We start from the raw sequence: 19,639 nt of genomic DNA on the forward strand, positions 1-19,639 counted from the left end.
ACGCGATCTTCTCTGTCTTGCTCCTTTGGCCAGGAGAGTTCTACGCTGGTGCAAAAATCTCCGGGCAACGGGCGCGCGGCCGGGCCTGCGCATGTGCAGTAAGCCCCGACTGTCCAAGATACCGGGACCCATTACGGAAGATCAAGGAGGCGGAGGATGTCGCCAAGGAAACGATCAGGCCGGAGAGGGCTGGAGGAGGCCCCAGGTATGTATGAATTTTTTTTTTTGACATTCATCTCTGGTTTCCTTTAAAGGGAACCTTAACTGAGAGGGATATGGATGTTTCCTTTTAAACAATACCAGTTGCCTGGCAGTCCTGCTGATCTCTTTGACTGCAGTAGTGGCTGAATCACACACCTGAAACAAGCATGCAGCTAATCCAGTCTGACTTCAGTCAGAGCACCTGATCTACATGCTTGTTGAGGGGCGGTGGCTAAAAGAATTAGAGAGCCAGAATCAGCAGGAGAGTCCGGCAACTGGTATTATTTTAAAAGGAAAAATCCATATCCTTCTCAGTTTAGGTTCCTTTAAGACAGATGAAATCTGAATCAAGTACAGCCTTAGAACCTCTCCGACACAACTTGCATTTGTATGCTGAGATATGCTCGCGTTTCTCCACAGCAGCACAGTGTGTAAAATAGCGCGGTTTGTAAAAAAAAAATGCTACAGGCCAACCCGAAATGTTCACGCATGGAATGCAAAAGAAGAATCGTCATATGAAAAAGCAAGCGTGAACCCTGCCTTAAGAGAAACCTGTAATATCTTCCCAAAAAAGAGTTTCCCTTTGCTATTCGTAAGTCGCTAGCAACTGCGCCTGTGCAACTCTGGCCGCGCATGTCTTCGTTCGCGTTCCCATCGCCTTGAGCATCCTGCGCAGTGCAGTACAAGTCGACGGTAACTAAACTGAGCCGCGGTGGGGGACCTCAGGATCTTTGAGTACCGGCATAAGACAGGATGCCTGCAGGAGGCTGGGAGAAGCCCCAGGTAAGTGAAACTCTTTTTGGGGGGGGGACATTACAGGTTTCCTTTAAGGTGGCCATACACATAACAATCAAATCGATTGATTTCTCCAATTTGTTTTCAATCGATATGATCGATTGTATAAGAAATCAAAAATAAACATATTTTTTCAATAAAAAAGTCTTTTTTTTATTTTTTAATATTAATAAAATGATCTCCACTACCCAAAACTTTGCACGCATGTACGAAGCATGTTGCTGGGCAGATATTGGGACTCGATCCCTTTGGGTGACATTGCAGGCTAGCAACACTTTATGTTGAGGGGAGGGCTACGGAGGAGCATGGGAGTGATGTCACGTGAGGACGGGGCAGGGGGTTTGAGGGGGGAGAACAATGCTCTCAGCCAGCACTTGGCTAAGTCAATCCACCAGGGTGATCGCTGGCTGAGGCCTCAGGGACTGCTGTACACACACTACATTCTTGCTGGGGGTTTTTTTTTTTGGGTGGGTGGGTGGGTGGGGGGGGCAGCCTCGGCCAAGTTTCATCTATTGTGTGTATACATTTTAAAGAAAACTTCATCCCATTCAGTAGCTGATACCCTCTTTCCCGTGAGAAATCTTTTCCTTTTCTCAAACGGATCATCAGGGGGGTCTGTATGGCTAATATTGTGGTGAAACCCCTCCCACAGTGTGATGTCAGGACCATGGCCCTGACAGTTTCCTGTCTGTGAACCTCATTGCATTGTGGGAAATAGCTGTTTCCAACTGCCAAAAAAGCAAGCAGCATCTCCTTCCACTGACATCACCTGCCAGCAGTAAAAATGCCACTACGTGATAAATGTCAGAATGTAAGTAAGGGAGAGCAAAGCTTTTACAATGGGCAAACAGTGACTAAATCATTTATACATAATGTAAAAATGAAGCACTTTTTTATTACATTTTTTTTAGTGGAGTTCCTCTTTAAAGCCTATCATTTCAGTTAGATATTGTATCACATCTCACACAGTTACACCATGTTTAAAGCAATAGCCCTTTCAGTGTTGACAGCTCTTTCGATCTTTTAATTATCTCTCTCTTGTGTTTGTAGTTGATCTGCCGCTGTACTTCCCTCGTGATCAGCCCACTCTGACCTTCCAGTCCGTCTACCACTTCACCAACAGCGGGCAGCTCTACTCCCAGGCCCAGAAGAACTATCCCTACAGCCCCCGCTGGGACGGCAACGAGATGGCAAAGAGAGCCAAGTAAGTGTTCAGAGAACTCTATCTATGGAATGTGTGACTGTCCGTTGTGTGTGTGTGGGGGGGGGGGGGGGGGGGCTGCGGAACTACTACCCTATCATTTCCTCCATGCTAAACTGTACATCTTGCCCCAGTTTTATTTAGGAAAGGTATTTAATACAGCCATTGAACTGTAACCAAAAATTGCTCTTCATTCCAATCAGTAGCTAATACTTTATTTTCCATGAGAAATCTTTACCTTTTATCAAATGGTTTATCAGGGACATTTGTATGGCTGATATTGTGGTGAAACCCCTCCCACAGTGTGATGTCAGCACCTAGGTCCTGACATCATACTTTAGGAACCTTGTTGTATGGGGGGAAATAACGTCTGTCTTTAACTGCCAGCAACCAGTACTTTTATGCATATGTATACAGTATCTATAAAAAAGAAAACCTTTTAGTCTATCGCATTGTTCAGGGGTGTAGTTATAGGCGGCCAGATTTACCATAAGGCCTACATGTGCCTGATGATGGCAAGGCGGCTCACACCCCTTCCCAAGTGCCTTCCTCCCACTATAACTCTGGAGAGTCCCGTGTGGAGTGTAAATGAGAGGTTACACACCCGGGTCTCTCAGCATTCCATTGACCAGATCGCCCCTCAGTCGGGGGCACCACTAGCTACTTAATTCTGAGGATAGCTCTGGCTACTTAATACTAAGGGACACCTGGTTATAGATAACGGCAGTTTGTGCTGTCTGTTTTTTTTCTCGTGTCTGCCAGTAGTAAAGATGATTACATGCAGGCTGAATGTGGATCAAACAATCTCTCTCCTATTTTTAAAGAGAAACCGTGACCAAGATTTGAGCTTCATCCCAATCAGTAGCTGATACCCCCTTTTACTTGACAAATCTATTCCTTTTCACAAATAGATCATCAGGGGGCTCTGTATGGCTGATGTTGTGGTGAAACCCCTCCCACAAGAAACTCTGAGCACGTACTCCTGTCAGTTTCCTGTCTGTGAACCTTCTTGCATTGTGGGAAATAGCTGTTTACAGCTTTTTCCAGCTGCCAAAAAAGCATGCAGCAGTAACAGTAAAAATGTCACCATGTAATAAATGTCAGAATGGAAATTAGGGATTTAAAAGATTTTACAACGGCAAACACTGACTAAATAATTTATACATAATTATTGTAAAAATGAAGCACTTTTTTTATTACATTAATTTCACTGGAGTTCCTCTTTAACTTCTGACTTTTCAATGTATTGATTTATTTTTTCCTTTTTTTTCCCTCTGTAAAGCAAATGTGAAGCCCAACAATGGAGAGGGAAGGCCTGCCCCTTTTTCCCCTAATACATAATTCCCCCTTAGCGTGCCATAGGCGCTTGACCTGATAGCAGCCTGCAATGGTGGCACGCAGGGTGGGTGTGTGGTTAGACACAGGCTGTCACAGGCTATAGATCTCTCCTCTACTTGTAACTGGCGGAATGGAGCAGATTTGGCCAGTGGTGACTCCAGACCAGGGGGGGGGGGGGGGGGCCTCAGGACAATAGTGGTGCTATAGATTACTGCTGACAGCTGCAGCGCCTCAGACCACGTCTCCCAGCTCTTCCAACCTAAAGACATGAAAGCTAATCAGCGTAAGCTCTTGTGATTTATGTGATAGGTAGTGGCTGTAAGGGATATGATCTACGCACTAAGACTGCGCACACACGTAACATACTTCTACTGCTATTACACAGCAATCACGTTATTACTTCTGAAAAGGTTACCGAATCGTTTTCCCGCTTCATTAATGGTGTACTGTCATTTATAGAAAAACAGTGGATCGTTAAAGGACCACTCCGGCAAAAAAAAAAGTAAGCAGTTAAAATCTGACAGAAACGACAGGTTCTGCACTAGTCCATCTCCTCACGGGAATTCTAAAGGTTTTCTTTGTTTTCAGAAGCATTTTCTGAACAGTTAAATACCAGCCAGCCTCCCTGCTCGCTTGCACTCAATTTTTGCAGCTAGACTAAGCTACTGCCATGTGACATCGGGAGTCACATGGTACCAGAAGCTGGAGAGACGCTATAGTACGCTCACCGGCATCAGTGAAGAGGAGATCAAAGGACACAATGCGCAACGATGGATTAGGTAATGTATGTCAGCCCTGCTTACACTGCATGCACGTGGTACGGGGGGAGAGAGGCGGGTTGCCGGAGGGAGAGAGCAGTGGGCACCATGGCGGCTGGGAAGGGAGGGGAGGTTTGTAGGTACCGTAAATTGGCCATAATTATTAGCAGGAGGAGGAGGCGGGAGGGAGAGCTAGAGAGGGGGTCAGTTCAGTATTGCATAATTAGGAGAAAGAGGCACCAGACCCCGGCTATAAGTTAGGAAATTTAGGCCTGACTCGACTATAAGGCGATTCCTCCTCATATTTTACATGAGCAAACAATGACTAAATCATTTATAAATGAATATTGTAAAAATTAAAGGGGTTCTCTTGGTTTTTTTTTTTTAAATAAAAATGGACACTTACCTGGGGCTTCTACCAGCCCCCTGAAGCTGTAATGTCCCACGCCTTCCTCCTACGATCCTCGGTTCCCCGTTGCCAGTCCCGGTTATACTGTATATTCGACTAACAAGACGAATAAGGCTCGCTCCCGCGCGCGTCCTCGGGAGCTTACTGTGCAGGTGCAGTACGAAGTTTTCTTGTACTGCGCTTGCGCAGTAAGCTCCTGATGACGTGTGTGGTAGCCGGCATGGGTCTCAGATGCCGATCAGGCTGGGACCGGTGGTGGAGAACGGCGGATCATTGGAGGACGGCGCGGGACATTACAGGTTCAGAGGGGGGCGGTAGAAGCCCCAGGTAAGTGTCTGTTTTTATTTGAAAAAAAAAAAAAAAAAAAAAATTCCTTTAAGCAAATGTATTTGTTATGTTATTTTCACTACAGTTCCTCTTGAAGTTTCTGAAGTTATGGAAATAATGACGAGGGAAGGAACTTTAGAATCACATCGGATAGAACACAGGCCTGCCGGCTTTATCAACACCGCATGTAATATTCTGGGCTAAACAGCCTGTAGACTTTGGAGGGCTTCCAGATTGGAGATGTGGTCCTAATTGCAGCTGGCTGAAAGATGTGCAGGGTTCAGGCTAAAGAGACACTCCTGGCCCATCCAAGCTTTCAAGTCTTTGTCCATCCCCTTCTCTACTTCCTCCACTATCTTATCAGGGGGAAGCGTCACATCAGCTGTTCTCCACAAAACTGGGGATGTTTACAGACACTGAGGGTAACCCAGACATGAGACATTCAGTGTTATCTATCTGAAAGCAATCATCTGGTGTCTGCTGCTCCCTAAAACCATTTACACAAGCTTAAAGAAGGGGGAACACGTTCTATAGGATGTACCTGGGGCTCCTTCCAGCTCCCATAGCCTTAGGGCCCTTTCACACTGGCACGGTGCATTGCGGCAAGTTGCTGCACTGCTACCGCAGCCTAATGAATCCCTATAGGGAAGTTCATACTTCCCACCTTGTCAGAGGCGGGACAAGGTCCTCCAGCACCCAAGGCTGAGACACCAAAGTGCGCCCCTCCATCCCTCCCACCCCAGCCATCACATACTGATTGCTATTAGACTAAGAGGTGCCACAGGGCCCACAACCTCCCCAACACCTTAATATCTAGTTATCTGGCTTGCAGTCACTGCCATGTATCCCCTTTTCTTATTTCTTTCTGCTTCAAAGACAATTAGGAATGACAGCTTAATTAATTGTGCGCCCCCTCCTACACTGCGCCCTGAGGCTGGAGCCTCTCCAGCCTATGCCTCGGCCTGGCCCTGCACCTTGTGGACACCATGGTCCTGACATCACACTGTGGGAGGGGTTTCACCACAATATCAGCCATACAGAGCTCCCTGATGATGATCCATGTGAAAATGAATAGATTTCTCATGTAAAAGGGGGTATCAGCTACAGATTGGGATGAAGTTGAATTTTTGGTTACTGTTTCTCTTTAAGGTCCCTTCCACACTAAAAATCACAATGTGATCACTATTTTCACTAGTTTACAAGCATGCATTTTGCTGCGATTACAGGTGCGATAGGTGGGTGCAATTTTGATTCCCCAAAAAGAAGAAAAAGTTGCAGGAAGATTTTTCAAATGGGAGTTTGTGTAGCAAAACATGGGGTCTGCTCTGTATGTCTGTTGTTCTGCCGCGGTACTGCTTCCCGGAGTGACCAGGCACTTGCAGAGGTTACGCCAGTACTATATGGGGAACTGCCTACACCGGTGTAACAAATGGCACCAAACAGGTTACACTAGTGTCACATGGGGCGGGGGCTATGACTTCCCATGAAGCCAACAAGCAGAGCTCTAGTGTTACACGGATGATGCAACTGCTGTGCAGCATCTCCTCTCAGTACACCAGTTCTTCTTCTTCTTTGACAGCAGGAGCCTTGAAAGCATTTTTGAAATACTTATGGCACTTTGTCTGTCTGGAGATAATCCCCATTGAGAGAATTTATCTCCGAGCACTGTAAATTCCCAACAGAAGCAAAGATCAAACACAGCAAAGCGAAGATTGCTGGTGATTAAGGACAAAGCCAGAAAGGAGGGAAAATGGAATCTTCCATACACGGGCCAATACAGGGGAATGGGGGGAGAGGTGACTATGGATTCTCCCATACACAGGACAATAAGGGGAGGGGGACTATGGAATCTCCCATACACTGGCCAATAAGGACTGAATATGGAATATCTCTATAAAGGGGCCTAGAAGGGAAAGTATAGAATTTCCAATACACAAGCCCTATAAGTTGGAGTATGAAATCTAACCAGCTGATAGGGGAGGAGTATGGAATCTCCCATACATGAGCTGATAAGGCGGGATATGGAAACTCCCATACAGGGGCTACTAAAGAGGGAAATGGAGTCTCCCATACCTGGGCTGATAAGGAGGGGATATGAAATCTCCCATACATGGGCTGATAAGGAGGGGATAAGGAATCTCCCATACATGGGCTGATAAGGAGGGGATATGGAATCTCCCATACATGGGCTGATAAGGAGGGGATAAGGAATCTCCCATACATGGGCTGATAAGGAGGGGATAAGGAATCCCCCATACATGGGCTGATAAGGAGGGGATAAGGAATCCCCCATACATGGGCTGATAAGGAGGGGATATGGAATCTCCCATACATGGGCTGATAAGGAGGGGATATGGAATCTCCCATACATGGGCTGATAAGGAGGGGATATGGAATCTCCCATACATGGGCTGATAAGGAGGGGATATGGAATCTCCCATACATGGGCTGATAAGGAGGGGATATGGAATCTCCCATACATGGGCTGATAAGGAGGGGCTATGGAATCTTTCATACATGGGCTGATAAGGAGGGGATAAGGAATCTCCCATACATGGGCTGATAAGGAGGGGATAAGGAATCTCCCATACATGGGCTGATAAGGAGGGGATATGGAATCTCCCATAAATGGGCCAGTAAGGGGGAGTATGGAATATTTCATAAGGAGCAGTATAGAATCTCTCATACAGAGCCAATAAGGAGAGAATATGGAATCTTTCATACAGAGGCCGATAAGGAGGCGATATGGAATCTCCCACATACAGCCGATAAGGGAAAAGTATGGATTCTCCCATACATGGGTCAATATGTGGGGGGTCATGGAATCTTCCATACAGGGGCTGATGAGGGGAGGTAGAGTATGGAGTCTCCCATACAGGAACCAATAAGGGTGGAGTATGAAATCTTCCATGCAGGAGCTGATAAGAGTGGATTATGGAATCTCACATACACAGGCTGATATGGGGGGACATGGAGTCTCCATTGCAGGGCCAATATGGGGGGATGGAATATACCATCCTACAGGTGCTGATGGGGAGGGGGGTATGGAATCGCCAATACATGGGGCCAATAACGGGCAAGTATGGAATCTTACATACAGAGTCTGATAAGGGGGGGTATGGAATCTCCCATACAGGGGCCAATAAGGAAGGAGTATGGAATCTCCCATACAGGGGCTGATAAGGAGAGAATATGGAATTTCAGATACAGGGGCCGATAAGAAGGGAATATGGAATCTTCCATACAGTGGCCGATAAGGAAGGAATATGGAATCTTCCATACAGCGGCTGATAAGGAGGGAATATGGAATCTTCCATACAGGGGACGGTAAGGGGGAGTATGGAATGTACCATACACATACATTTTTGACATTTCTTTTGAAAAATCTGACCAATGTACCACACATGTTCAATTTTTTTCCTAATGATGAAAAAAATGATTGAGAACTCTGAACAATGTGCTTGTGTCTCTATATTACAAAATTGTCTACCACACACCATGCAATCTTGCAAAAAATTGATCAGACATTTCCGCCACTCCCGATCGAGATAAATCGGAAAAAAAGGGAAATCTGATCGGAATTTTCACTCAAATAAAAAAAAAGCTTTCGATTTTTCTGTAGAAACTATTATTTTTATCTAATTGCTGTAAAATCGGATCATTTTATTGTATCATGTGTGGCCACCTTACGTGACAGCGACATAGGAAAAATAATTTATAGTGCTTTTTATTCTGGAACAAATACACATTTTATACATATCCATACACATCAAATTTAAATTGTATGATTTTTGTGATAGTGAATATAGAGCCTGGTGATCCAGCGCTGCAAGTGCCCCTTGCCAAGCACTGCGCCAGCCATGGGCACGCCGGGGCCTCCCTGCCGCTCTCCCCAGGCTGCTCGGAGCAGATGTAGAAGTTCGCACTGTAGCGAGAAGTCGGTACAAGTTGTGTCTCGTTGCCGTCCCCTAATCCGTATAATTACATCTCGTACACTGACATCTCTATTTTGGAAGGAGAATCTTAATAGCTGATTCTTTTCACTTTCGGAAAGCTCGGAGAGCGGGATTATTGCCTTAATTACATCTTTTTTCATTTTACACTGATAGCTTTCACCCGTAATTCCCCAGTTCCGTGACACTAATGGCGGCTGTGCGATTCATCTCGCCCCCGCTGTTCTCTATGCTTCTTCCCAGTGCGGCGTGTCGTCCCGGGTAACCGCTCCAGATGGACGATGCCGTCAGGGGGTAGAGGTAGTGCGCCAGAGCTGGGCCCCAAGGAGGGAAGGGCCCAATTTTTCCTGGAAGGCAGTGCCAAGAGGGAGCATACAGTATACCTTAAAGAGAACCCAAGGTGGGTTTGAAGAATGCTATTAGGACACAGAGGCTGGTTCTGCATACTATCACCAGCCACCGTGTCCCCCCCCCCCCCCCCCCCCGCGCTCTGCTGTGCCCCATAAAAAAATCGCCATGCTAGCGACATGCAGCTTGTCGCTAGCTGGCTGTTTACCTGAATGCTGTCTGACACCGCCGATCCCCCGCCTCCTTTATAGCGCGGCTCCCCGCCTGCGTCCCTTCTCTCCCTGCCTCTGTAAGCCGATTGGAGGGAAGAGACCACACAGGGGGGCTGGAGGACACACACATGACAAGAGGGGACACGGGGCAGGAGGACCACACAGGGGGCAGGAAGGGATGACACACACAGGAGGACAGGAAGGGACACATAGTGGACACAGGAGGACATGTACAAGACGCTCCTGGAACATGGACGCACCAGGTTTAGTATATATCGTATACATTTTTTCCCTCCAAACCTAGGTGCGTCTTATATTCCAGAGCGTCTTATATTCCGAAAAATACGGTATGCATCATGTAGTGTTTGTATCGTAGTCTAGGGCCAATTTAGGGGGAAGCCAATTAACTTATCTGTATGTTTTTGGGATGTGGGAGGAAACTGAAGTGCCCGAAGGAAACCCACGAAGACACGGGGAGAACATACAAACTACATGCAGGTAGTGCCCAGTAGGACAGCACTCTTTCCTGTATCTCTTTCTCTTCCCCCTGCCACATGCTTTCTGCCCCCCAGCCTCTCACTTCCCCCCCCCCCCTCTCTCTCCCTCCCTCCCTCCCTCTCTCCCTCTCTCTCTCCCTCTCTCTCTCTCTCTCTCTCTCTCTCTCTCCCCCCTTCTCCCTCACTTCTTTCTCTCTCTCATTAGTCCTTGCATTGCAGTTTGGTTGTTTTGATTTTTCAGTTGCTGCTTGAACTTGTCCTAAGACTTGGAAAACTTGTTCTGATGATTATACCTGACACCCAAAACAACCTGTTCTTGGCCGGCTGACAGCAGGGCTGGCCCGAGGAAGGCTGCCTGCCCGACGGCTTGTTTATCCCAGCAGGTTTTATAGACAGCCTGTGCATTGCCACCTCCCAGCAATTAACCTTTACACTGTATTGAGAAAGCTGCCCTCAACCCTTCTTAACAACAGGTCAGATCCACTGGATTCCGTGAAACTCCTATGCACAGGGAATGGCAAACCAACTCAGGGGATTGACTTGTTCACAGGAATTTACAGGCATCGGTGACATAGACTGGGCCGCATGACTCAGATATAATCCAACGATAATCCTCCGCTATCAACCTGCTCTGCTGAACTAATGAATAAAACACTTCAGGAGTTGATAGGTGGCCTGTCATGTGAGCAGCCATGCATCACTCCTCAGGGGAGGAGCATCATTCAGGCGGATCCACTGATAGGCCAGTTCTGCTGGAACGTCATTCCTCCAATCGTATTTGGAGGAGACCACATGACCATTACACTAACCACTGCTGAATTAAATAGTATCTGAAGGTGCCCAGTCTGGGTACTTACCGCACTAGAGGGAGCCTCTGGATCCTCCAGAGGCTTACCCCTCTACCTCACGGCTCCTGCGCTGGGACCCCCCGGAAGATCATTGACAAGTCCTTTTTGGCGGAATACAGCCACAGTGCAGCCTCAAGGCAGTGCAGCCGTGCTTGTTCACATACAGGAGCAGTGTTGCAAACTTAGCGTTGTAACGGCATGGTGGAGGGGGACAGAGCAAGCCTCTGGAGGATTAAGAGTGATCTCTTTGGGGGGGGGGGGGGGGTAAGTATGTAAATTTTATTTTCAAAATTTTGCACAGGTTTTCTTTAACCCTCAGGATCTGGTCGCGTGACTTGCACAGGTCTGGTCACATGACTTGCACAGGGGACTATGTCACAGGGGTGGAGTCATTCTGAGTAGTCAGCAGTGTCAAGAAATATCAGACAGAGGAGGATGTATTGGCCCAAAATAGGACTTGACATAGCGAGTGGCAAGCTTTCCTAAGTGCTGTCAATTCCTGAGGGCTTATGCCACATACACATTGTAGAGTTCCTCAGCTCAATCATTCATGGTAATCTCGGCCAAAATTATAGAGTGCGTATAAGTGTACCACTACTGGGTGGCAGAAAAAAAGTGTACATGCAGCACCAAGTGGCGGAATACAATGTTACTGAAATGTGGCCTGGCGAGGAGAGTCAGTGACTCAAGTATCTTTGTGACCGGCCGCTGATTCGAAAAGAGTGCAGCACATTGGCTGTAAAGGGGTCTGATGAGGCACATGACTGGAGCATTGCATTTCTTGCCATGCTAAAGTTGGTACCAACCCTTATTTCCGTTCAGTTTCAATTCTGCCTCTTGTTCCTCGGAAGAAAGTTCTGCTTTGAGCTGTTGGGTTTCAGTCTCTGGTTCAGCCAATGGAGACCACCTGTATGAAGGGACGTTACTTGTGGACTCCAAGGCTCCTCACCGCTGGACTCTGCTATTCAGTAACGGAAGAGTAGTAGGTGACCATACAGTACTTGATTTGCCTCCAGATTGACCATTAGATGAATTCCCTCTCTGATCCAATCTATTGCCCACCCATACACTGCACAGCGATGTCCAATAGATTTCAGCATACAGTCTATTGGTAATAGTCCTAGCGCTGCTGCCGGGAAGCCCGCCCCCCTAGTAAATATTTGTGTATTGTCCCCCACTCAGCCCGTGCCCATGTGCAGTGTTGAAGGCTCACCTGTCACGCTGACGCAAATCCTTGACTTCTCCAATGTCCAGTGTCGGAGTGAGGTCCCTACATGCGCCAGTGTCATGTGGTACAGATGCTCATTGTGACGCTGGACACCGGAGGCCAGGATTTGGGGCGGCGTGACAGGTGCACATGGGCACAGGGGGAACACTGGCCGGAGTTAGGTCGGTCATTGGGAAATAGAACACCATTGCCGACAGGGACCCGATAGAGCCCTTGCAACTGGGATTTTCTGTCATGCCTGTTCGATCCATTTGACTGATTTCCGTCACAGAGTCTCTTAAAAAGCTGACACATTATTGCATTCCAGCGGTTCTGGAGGTGTGGCTAGCTTACAGGGACAACCAGTAAAAATTTGCAGTAAAACCTTGTATTCAGAGTAACTTGGTTTAAGAGCGCTTTGCAATACAAGCAAAAGAATTTGTGAATTTTTGACTTGATATACAAGCAACGTCTTGATATAGAAGCAAAAAAGTATAAATGCGTCACATCATGACAAATGAGCCGATAGTTCTTCTACCTTTGGCACTGCAAGATTGCACTTAAAGGATACCCGAACTGACATGTGACATGATGAGATAGACATGTGTATGTACAGTGCCTAGCACACAAATAACTATGCTGTGTTCCTTTTTTTCTTTCTCTGCCTGAAAGAGTTAAATATCAGGTATGTAAGTGGCTGACTCAGTCCTGACTCAGACAGGAAGTGACTACAGTGTGACCCTTACTGAAAAGAAATTCCAACTATAAAACACTTTCCTAGTAGAAAATGGCTTCTGAGAGCAGGAAAGAGGTAAAAAGGGTAATTTCTTATCAGTCAGGGCCACACTGTAGTCACTTCCTGTCTGAGTCAGCCACTTACATACCTGATATTTAACTCGTTCAGGCAGAGAAAGACAAAAAGGAACACAGCATAGTTATTTGTGTACTGGGCACTGTACATACACATGTCTATCTCATCATGTCACATGTCACCTCGGGTATCCTTTAATTGTACTTAATCTGAGTGTAGAGACTGTGCAAAGTCACATTTCCATGAAATCCTCAAAAGCAACTGTCATTGGATAAGTTCCTTGTTATAGCCACACACAAAAGGTTGGGGTGAGCCAACAGATGGCAATGATTCTGGTAGTTATAGTGAAAGTCTTGTTTACATTTTTATTTTATACTATTTGACTATAACTTTTTTGGATTGTGGAACGAATCAACTGGGTTTCTATTAATTCTTATGGGGAAATTTGCTTTGATATGAGAGTGCTTTGCATTACAAGCATGTGTCTGGAACGAGTTATGCTCGCAAACCAAGGTTCCACTGTATTCAGCAGTGATGCATCGTGGGAGATATGTCAGAGCTCACTCCAATCTGCATTATAGCAAATTCCTTCTGTTTTAAGAAGTTTTCAGCAAAGCTTGGTGTACAGAGGCGCCAGAGTAGAATAAAAACGTTTAAAAACCGTCTAAAAGATGTGGGATATTCAGGTGTACTTACCTCCCTCAAAAATATAAAACTCAATTGAGTCAAAATATATCAATACAAAATTTTTTTTTATTCAACTCCACTTAGTGCAATGCATTTTGTGGGTGTGGTCCCGCTTCATCAGGCAAACAGGAGTATAACTCAATGGGTCTAAATGCAGAAGTGAGCGCCTCTGTCACACTCCTGTTTGCCCGATGAAGTGGAGTTGAATAAAAAAAAAATTTGTATTGATATATTGTGACTCAATTGAGTTTTATATTTTTGGGGGAGGTAAGTCCACCTGAACATCCCCCTCTTTTAAACAGTTTTTAAACGTTTTTACTCTACTCTGGCACCTCTGTACGCCAAGCTTTGCTGAAATTTTCATTCCACCCTCGGTGGAGGGGTGCTACCCCGTTTCCTATCTACAGAGAGCGACCTCTTAAAAACCTGAGTGGGGTCAGGTTCTAATACTCCCCACCTGCACTTGAAGTGGTTGCCTATGGGTAACCCATGTTTGTGAGTATATCTAAGATTTTTTGCTTTAAACCACAACCAACTTAACAATATTACACCATATTGGGCTCTCGATTTCTCTTTGTTCTTCCAAGCTGTTTTAAGAAGGCAAACTTTTGTTTTGCATAATATTTTATTAAAGGGGACTTTTAGGACCATTGTAGCCTCTCACACACTCCTAGGAGTTCTGGTTCACCATGAGCTTGCTGGGTAGTCTGTACTAATGTATGGGCACTGTTAAGCTAATCAGCCAATCAGAATCTGCCTTTCACTGATGTACCTGTAGCGCGGGGAAATCTGACTGGTCTCAATGGCTTACTGCACTTCACCGACTATTGTCACCCTCTCTGACTCATCCTATTAAATAATCCGATGTAGGACAGATATTGGACCAATAACAGGTTCTTTGAAGAAGATTATAGGTTTGGTAATAAATACTGTTTGGAAATGCAACCCAGATGCATAATTAGTTGGCATTATTTTTGGAATCTAGGACACACGGCTTGTACAGAGTGCCATTATTGTTTAATAATAAACTGCCCATAAAGCGGTGCCCGTTGGGGCAGGGCAGAGGTCGGATGAGCAGAGGTGTTGTATTCGTACATTGTGTTTGTGTATCGTGGCGTGACCTCTGATTTTATAATAATGAGAAAGCTGGCATGGCGGAGATATCCTGTGATATAACATGCAAATTACATTCTTTAAAAAAAATGAAAGAAATCGCTGACATTTTTAATTAGTACCTTTCATGTCCCTACCTCTCCCTCTAGATTGTAAGCCATAGGCAGGGTCCTCCTCCTTATGTCTCCTACCTGATCTGGCACCTCCATTACCGTACACCTATGCTATGGATCTGAGTGAACTCTACTTGCCTAATCCCCATGCTCCATCCAGTGACTGACTAAGCATTACCTTGTACTCATATTGTGCTGCGTGATCTGTTTTTTCTTGTATTCCTGTATTGTCTTATTGCTGTATGTCACCCCTAAATATTGTCTGTAACTTAAAGGGGTTCTTTGGTGGTTTAAAAAAACAAACAAAAAAAAGACACTTGCAGCTGTCCTGTCCCGCGCCGTCTTCCTACGATCCTCGGTTCCCGGTCTAAAGCTAAGTACTCACGGGGGGACAATTGTAGCTGTCGCTGCACACGGGAGCGTGTGCGCGACAGTTCGTCAACAGTTCGGCGACAGCTCGTCGCCAAGTCCCTCTGCATCCACACTGCAGCAGAGGGATAAGCGATGTGGCGGAAGCTGTCGCCGAGGTTCCTCCCCCCCGCCGGAAGCTCCGTGTGCCGTGTGTAGGTAGCTGTCGCTAGCCCGCATACACATGCGGGACTAGTGACAGTTCCGGCGAGGTTGCGGCGACGGCTGTAGCCGGCGATTGAACATGTCAATCGCCTGGCGACAGCTCCGACGGGCGACGGTTCGGGGCGCGCGCGTCATACACATGGGCGAACCGTCGCCGCAACACGCGCGTGCCACGTGGTTGCGGAGACGGCCGTACCCCGTGTGTATGAGCCTTAATATTCATCTAACTAGACCAATCATGCTCAAAGTTTTCAGCTGCGCAGCCGCAGTCTAATTAGACACGTAATTAGACCGGGACCGGCGGCAGGGAACGGAGGATCGTAGGAGAACAGCGCGGGACTTGACAGCTGCAGGGGGCTGATAGAAGCCCCAGGTAAGTGTCGTTTTTTTTTTTTTTTTAGACCACCAAAGAACTCCTTTAAAGGACCTCTGTCACGAAAATCTTAACATTTAAAATACATGAAAACATATACAAATAAGAAGTACGTTTCTTCCAGAGTAAAATGAGCCATACATTTATTTTCTCCTATGTTGCTGTCACAGTAAGTAGTAGAAATCTGACATTACCAACAGATGTTGGACTAGCTCATCTCCTCATAGGGGGGTTCTCTGGGTTTTCTTTATTTAGTGAATAGCAGTTGCTCCGTCCAACTGCCAAAAAAGTGTGCAGCGAGCAGGGAGGCTGGCCAGCATCTTTGTGTAAATCTTTTTCTGGGAATGTCTTTATAAAGAATAAAGGTCATGCTGAGAATCCCCGATGAAGAGATGGACTAACCCAAAAACTGGCGGTAATGTCAGATTTCTACTACCTACTGTAAGTGACAGCAACATAGGAGAAAAGTAATTTATCACTCTTTTTACTCTGGAAGAAATGTACTTCTTATTTGTATGTGTTTTAAACAGTAATATTTTTGCGACAGTTCCTCTTTAAACTAATGTCCAGCTCTGCGTAATATGTTGGCGCTTTATAATTACAATAAATAAATAAATTAGTCTTTAGCAAAGACTTTAAATAACTATCAACAGTTTGTCTTCCGTTACTCCAGACCTCATAAATATTTATCATTTATTTATTTGTCTTTAAAACTACAGCCATCAGGAGACTGCATCTAGAGTTGAGCCGAAATTTTCGTAATTTCGCATTACTATAATTACGCATGCGAAATTTGCGATTACGATGCGAAATTACGGTAGCGTAATTGCCATTAAAATCGTAATTGAAAATACCGTAAGCGTAATTTTCAACGTGTAATTTCGCGTTTCGTTCATACCGTAATTTCGCATTAAACCGTAACGCTCCTGTATAAAAAAGCCGCCGACTTTAAGGGTTAATAGCAAAGCCCCCTTAAATGCTAAGAGCCTCAAATTTGGAGAATATATTAAGGAGATCAAAAGGAATAAGAGGAGAAAAATTTTTTTCAAAAAGACCTTATAGTTTTTCAGAAAATCGATGTTAAAGTTTCAAAGGAAAAATGTATACATTTAAAAACCCACCGACTTTAACGGTTAATAGCAAAGCCTGCTTAAAGTTTAGAAACACCAAATTCCCAGGGTATATTAAGGGGATCAGTGGGAATAAGTGGAAATTTTTTTTTTCAAAAAGACCTTATAGTTTTTGAGAAAATCGATTTTTAAGTTTCAAGGGGGAAAATGTCTTTCAAATGCGGAAAATGTCAGTTTTTTTTGCACAGGTAACAAAAGTGTATTATTTTCATAGATTCCCCCAAGTGGGAAGAGTTTTACTTACTTCGTTCTGAGTGTGGGAAATATAAAAAAAAAACGACGTGGGGTCCCCCCTCCCAGACCTCTTTAACCCCTTGTCCCCCATGCAGGCTGGGATAGCCAGAATGCGGAGCACCGGCCGCGTGGGGCTCTGCACCCTGACTATACCAGCCCGCATGGTCCATGGATTGGGGGGTCTCGGAAGGGGAGGGGCAGCCAAGCTTTCCCCTCCCCCTCCGAGCCCTTGTCCAATCCAAGGACAAGGGGCTCTTCTCCACCTCCGATGGGCGGTGGAGGTGGAGGCCGCGATTTCCTGGGGGGGGGTTCATGGTGGCATCTGGGAGTCCCCTTTAAAAAGGGGTCCCCCAGATGCCCACCCCCCCTCCCAGGAGAAATGAGTATAGAGGTACTTGTAACCCTTACCCATTTCCTTTAAGAGTTAAAAGTAAATAAACACACAAACACATAGAAAAAGTATTTTAATTGAACAAAAAACATAACCACGAAAAAAGTCCTTTAATATTCTTAATTAACCATTAATACTTACCTGTCCCTTTAAATAAATGATCCCTCGCAATAGCCTCGGAAATGTTCTATCAGTTACAATGTAACAAAGTTATTACAATGTAACAACTTTGTTACATTGTAACTACGCCACACCCGACGTCACTCGCCGCTCAGCCGCCGCATACGCGTCCTGCACGGACACGACAGAGCTCTGAGCTATATAGCTCAGAGCTCTCTAAGCATCTTTGTATTTTGGCTCCAAGGAGCCCCATTGGTCCTTAGCAGACCAATGGGGTTCCTTTAAATCAGAAGGAACCCCATTGGTCTGCTAAGGACCAATGGGGCTCCTTGGATCCCAAATACAAAGATGCTTAGAGAGCTCTGAGCTATGTAGCTCAGAGCTCTGTCGGGTCCGTGCAGGATGCTAAGTCCCCGCCGGCTCCCGCTGCCTTCCCCGCCTCTCTCACATGTCACCCACATGTGGGTGACATGTAGGTGACAGATGTGGGCGGGGTGACAGCGGGAGCCGGCGGGGACTTAGCGTCCTGCAATGTGGCGGCTGAGCGGCGAGTGACGTCGGGTGCAGCGTAGTTACAATGTAACAAAGTTGTTACATTGTAATAACTTTGTTACATTGTAACTGATAGAACATTTCCGAGGCTATTGCGAGGGATCATTTGTGGTTTAAAGGTAAGTATTTATGGTTAATTAAGAATATTAAAGGACTTTTTTTTCGTGGTTATGTTTTTTGTTCAATTAAAATACTTTTTCTATGTGTTTGTGTGTTTATTTACTTTTAACTCTTAAAGGAAATGGGTAAGGGGTACAAGTACCTCTATACTCATTTCTCCTGGGAGGGGGGGGTGGGCATCTGGGGGACCCATGCCACCATGAACCCCCCCCCCCCCCCCCAGGAAATCGCGGCCTCCACCTCCACCGCCCATCGGAGGTGGAGAAGAGCCCCTTGTCCTTGGATTGGACAAGGGCTCGGAGGGGGAGGGGAAAGCTTGGCTGCCCCTCCCCTTCCGAGACCCCCCAATCCATGGACCATGCGGGCTGGTATAGTCAGGGTGCGGAGCCCCACGCGGCCGGTGCTCCGCATTCTGGCTATCCCAGCCTGCATGGGGGACAAGGGGTTAAAGAGGTCTGGGAGGGGGGACCCCACGTCGTTTTTTTTTTTTATATTTCCCACACTCAGAACGAAGTAAGTAAAACTCTTCCCACTTGGGGGAATCTATGAAAATAATACACTATTGTTACCTGTGCAAAAAAAACTGACATTTTCCGCATTTGAAAGACATTTTCCCCCTTGAAACTTAAAAATCGATTTTCTCAAAAACTATAAGGTCTTTTTGAAAAAAAAAATTTTCCTCTTATTCCCACTGATCCCCTTAATATACTCTGGGAATTTGGTGTTCCTAAACTTTAAGCAGGCTTTGCTATTAACCGTTAAAGTCGGCGGGTTTTTAAATGTATACATTTTTCCTTTGAAACTTTAACATCGATTTTCTGAAAAACTATAAGGTCTTTTTGAAAAAAAAAATTTTCCTCTTATTCCCACTGATCCCCTTAATATACTCTGGGAATTTGGTGTTCCTAAACTTTAAGCAGGCTTTGCTATTAACCGTTAAAGTCGGCGGGTTTTTAAATGTATACATTTTTCCTTTGAAACTTTAACATCGATTTTCTGAAAAACTATAAGGTCTTTTTGAAAAAAAAAAATTTCCTCTTATTCCTTCTGATCTCCTTAATATATTCTCCACATTTGAGGCTCTTAGCATTTAAGGGGGCTTTGCTATTAACCCTTAAAGTCGGCGGCTACCTAACATTGATCCATGCGTCAACTTTTCCGCTTGGGAGCATGACCATACGCATTAATTTCGCGAAATCCTTCTTCATTACGATTATGTACTTACGGCCATAATCGTAATTACACTAATTACGCGAAATTTCGCGAAATCGTAATTACATCATTATGCTCATCTACCTCAGCTCTCCCATTGCTTCCTATGTATTTTC

At 45.6% G+C, this 19,639-nt stretch overlaps 1 protein-coding gene across 5 annotated transcripts in view; it reads left to right on the top strand.

Moving 5' to 3' along the window:
• The window catches only part of BABAM2 (BRISC and BRCA1 A complex member 2), a 316,793-nt gene that overhangs the window by 277,033 nt on the left and 20,121 nt on the right, over nt 1-19,639 (top strand). For all 5 annotated transcript variants that reach the window (XM_068232739.1, XM_068232738.1, XM_068232737.1 and 2 more), the window contains one exon: nt 2,047-2,200. In XM_068232739.1, the coding sequence (XP_068088840.1) occupies nt 2,047-2,200 (154 nt within the window). The remainder of the gene's footprint in view (nt 1-2,046; nt 2,201-19,639) is intronic.

This window comes from Hyperolius riggenbachi, chromosome 4, assembly GCF_040937935.1.
Source record: "Hyperolius riggenbachi isolate aHypRig1 chromosome 4, aHypRig1.pri, whole genome shotgun sequence".
Classification (NCBI taxonomy): Eukaryota; Metazoa; Chordata; class Amphibia; order Anura; family Hyperoliidae; genus Hyperolius; species Hyperolius riggenbachi.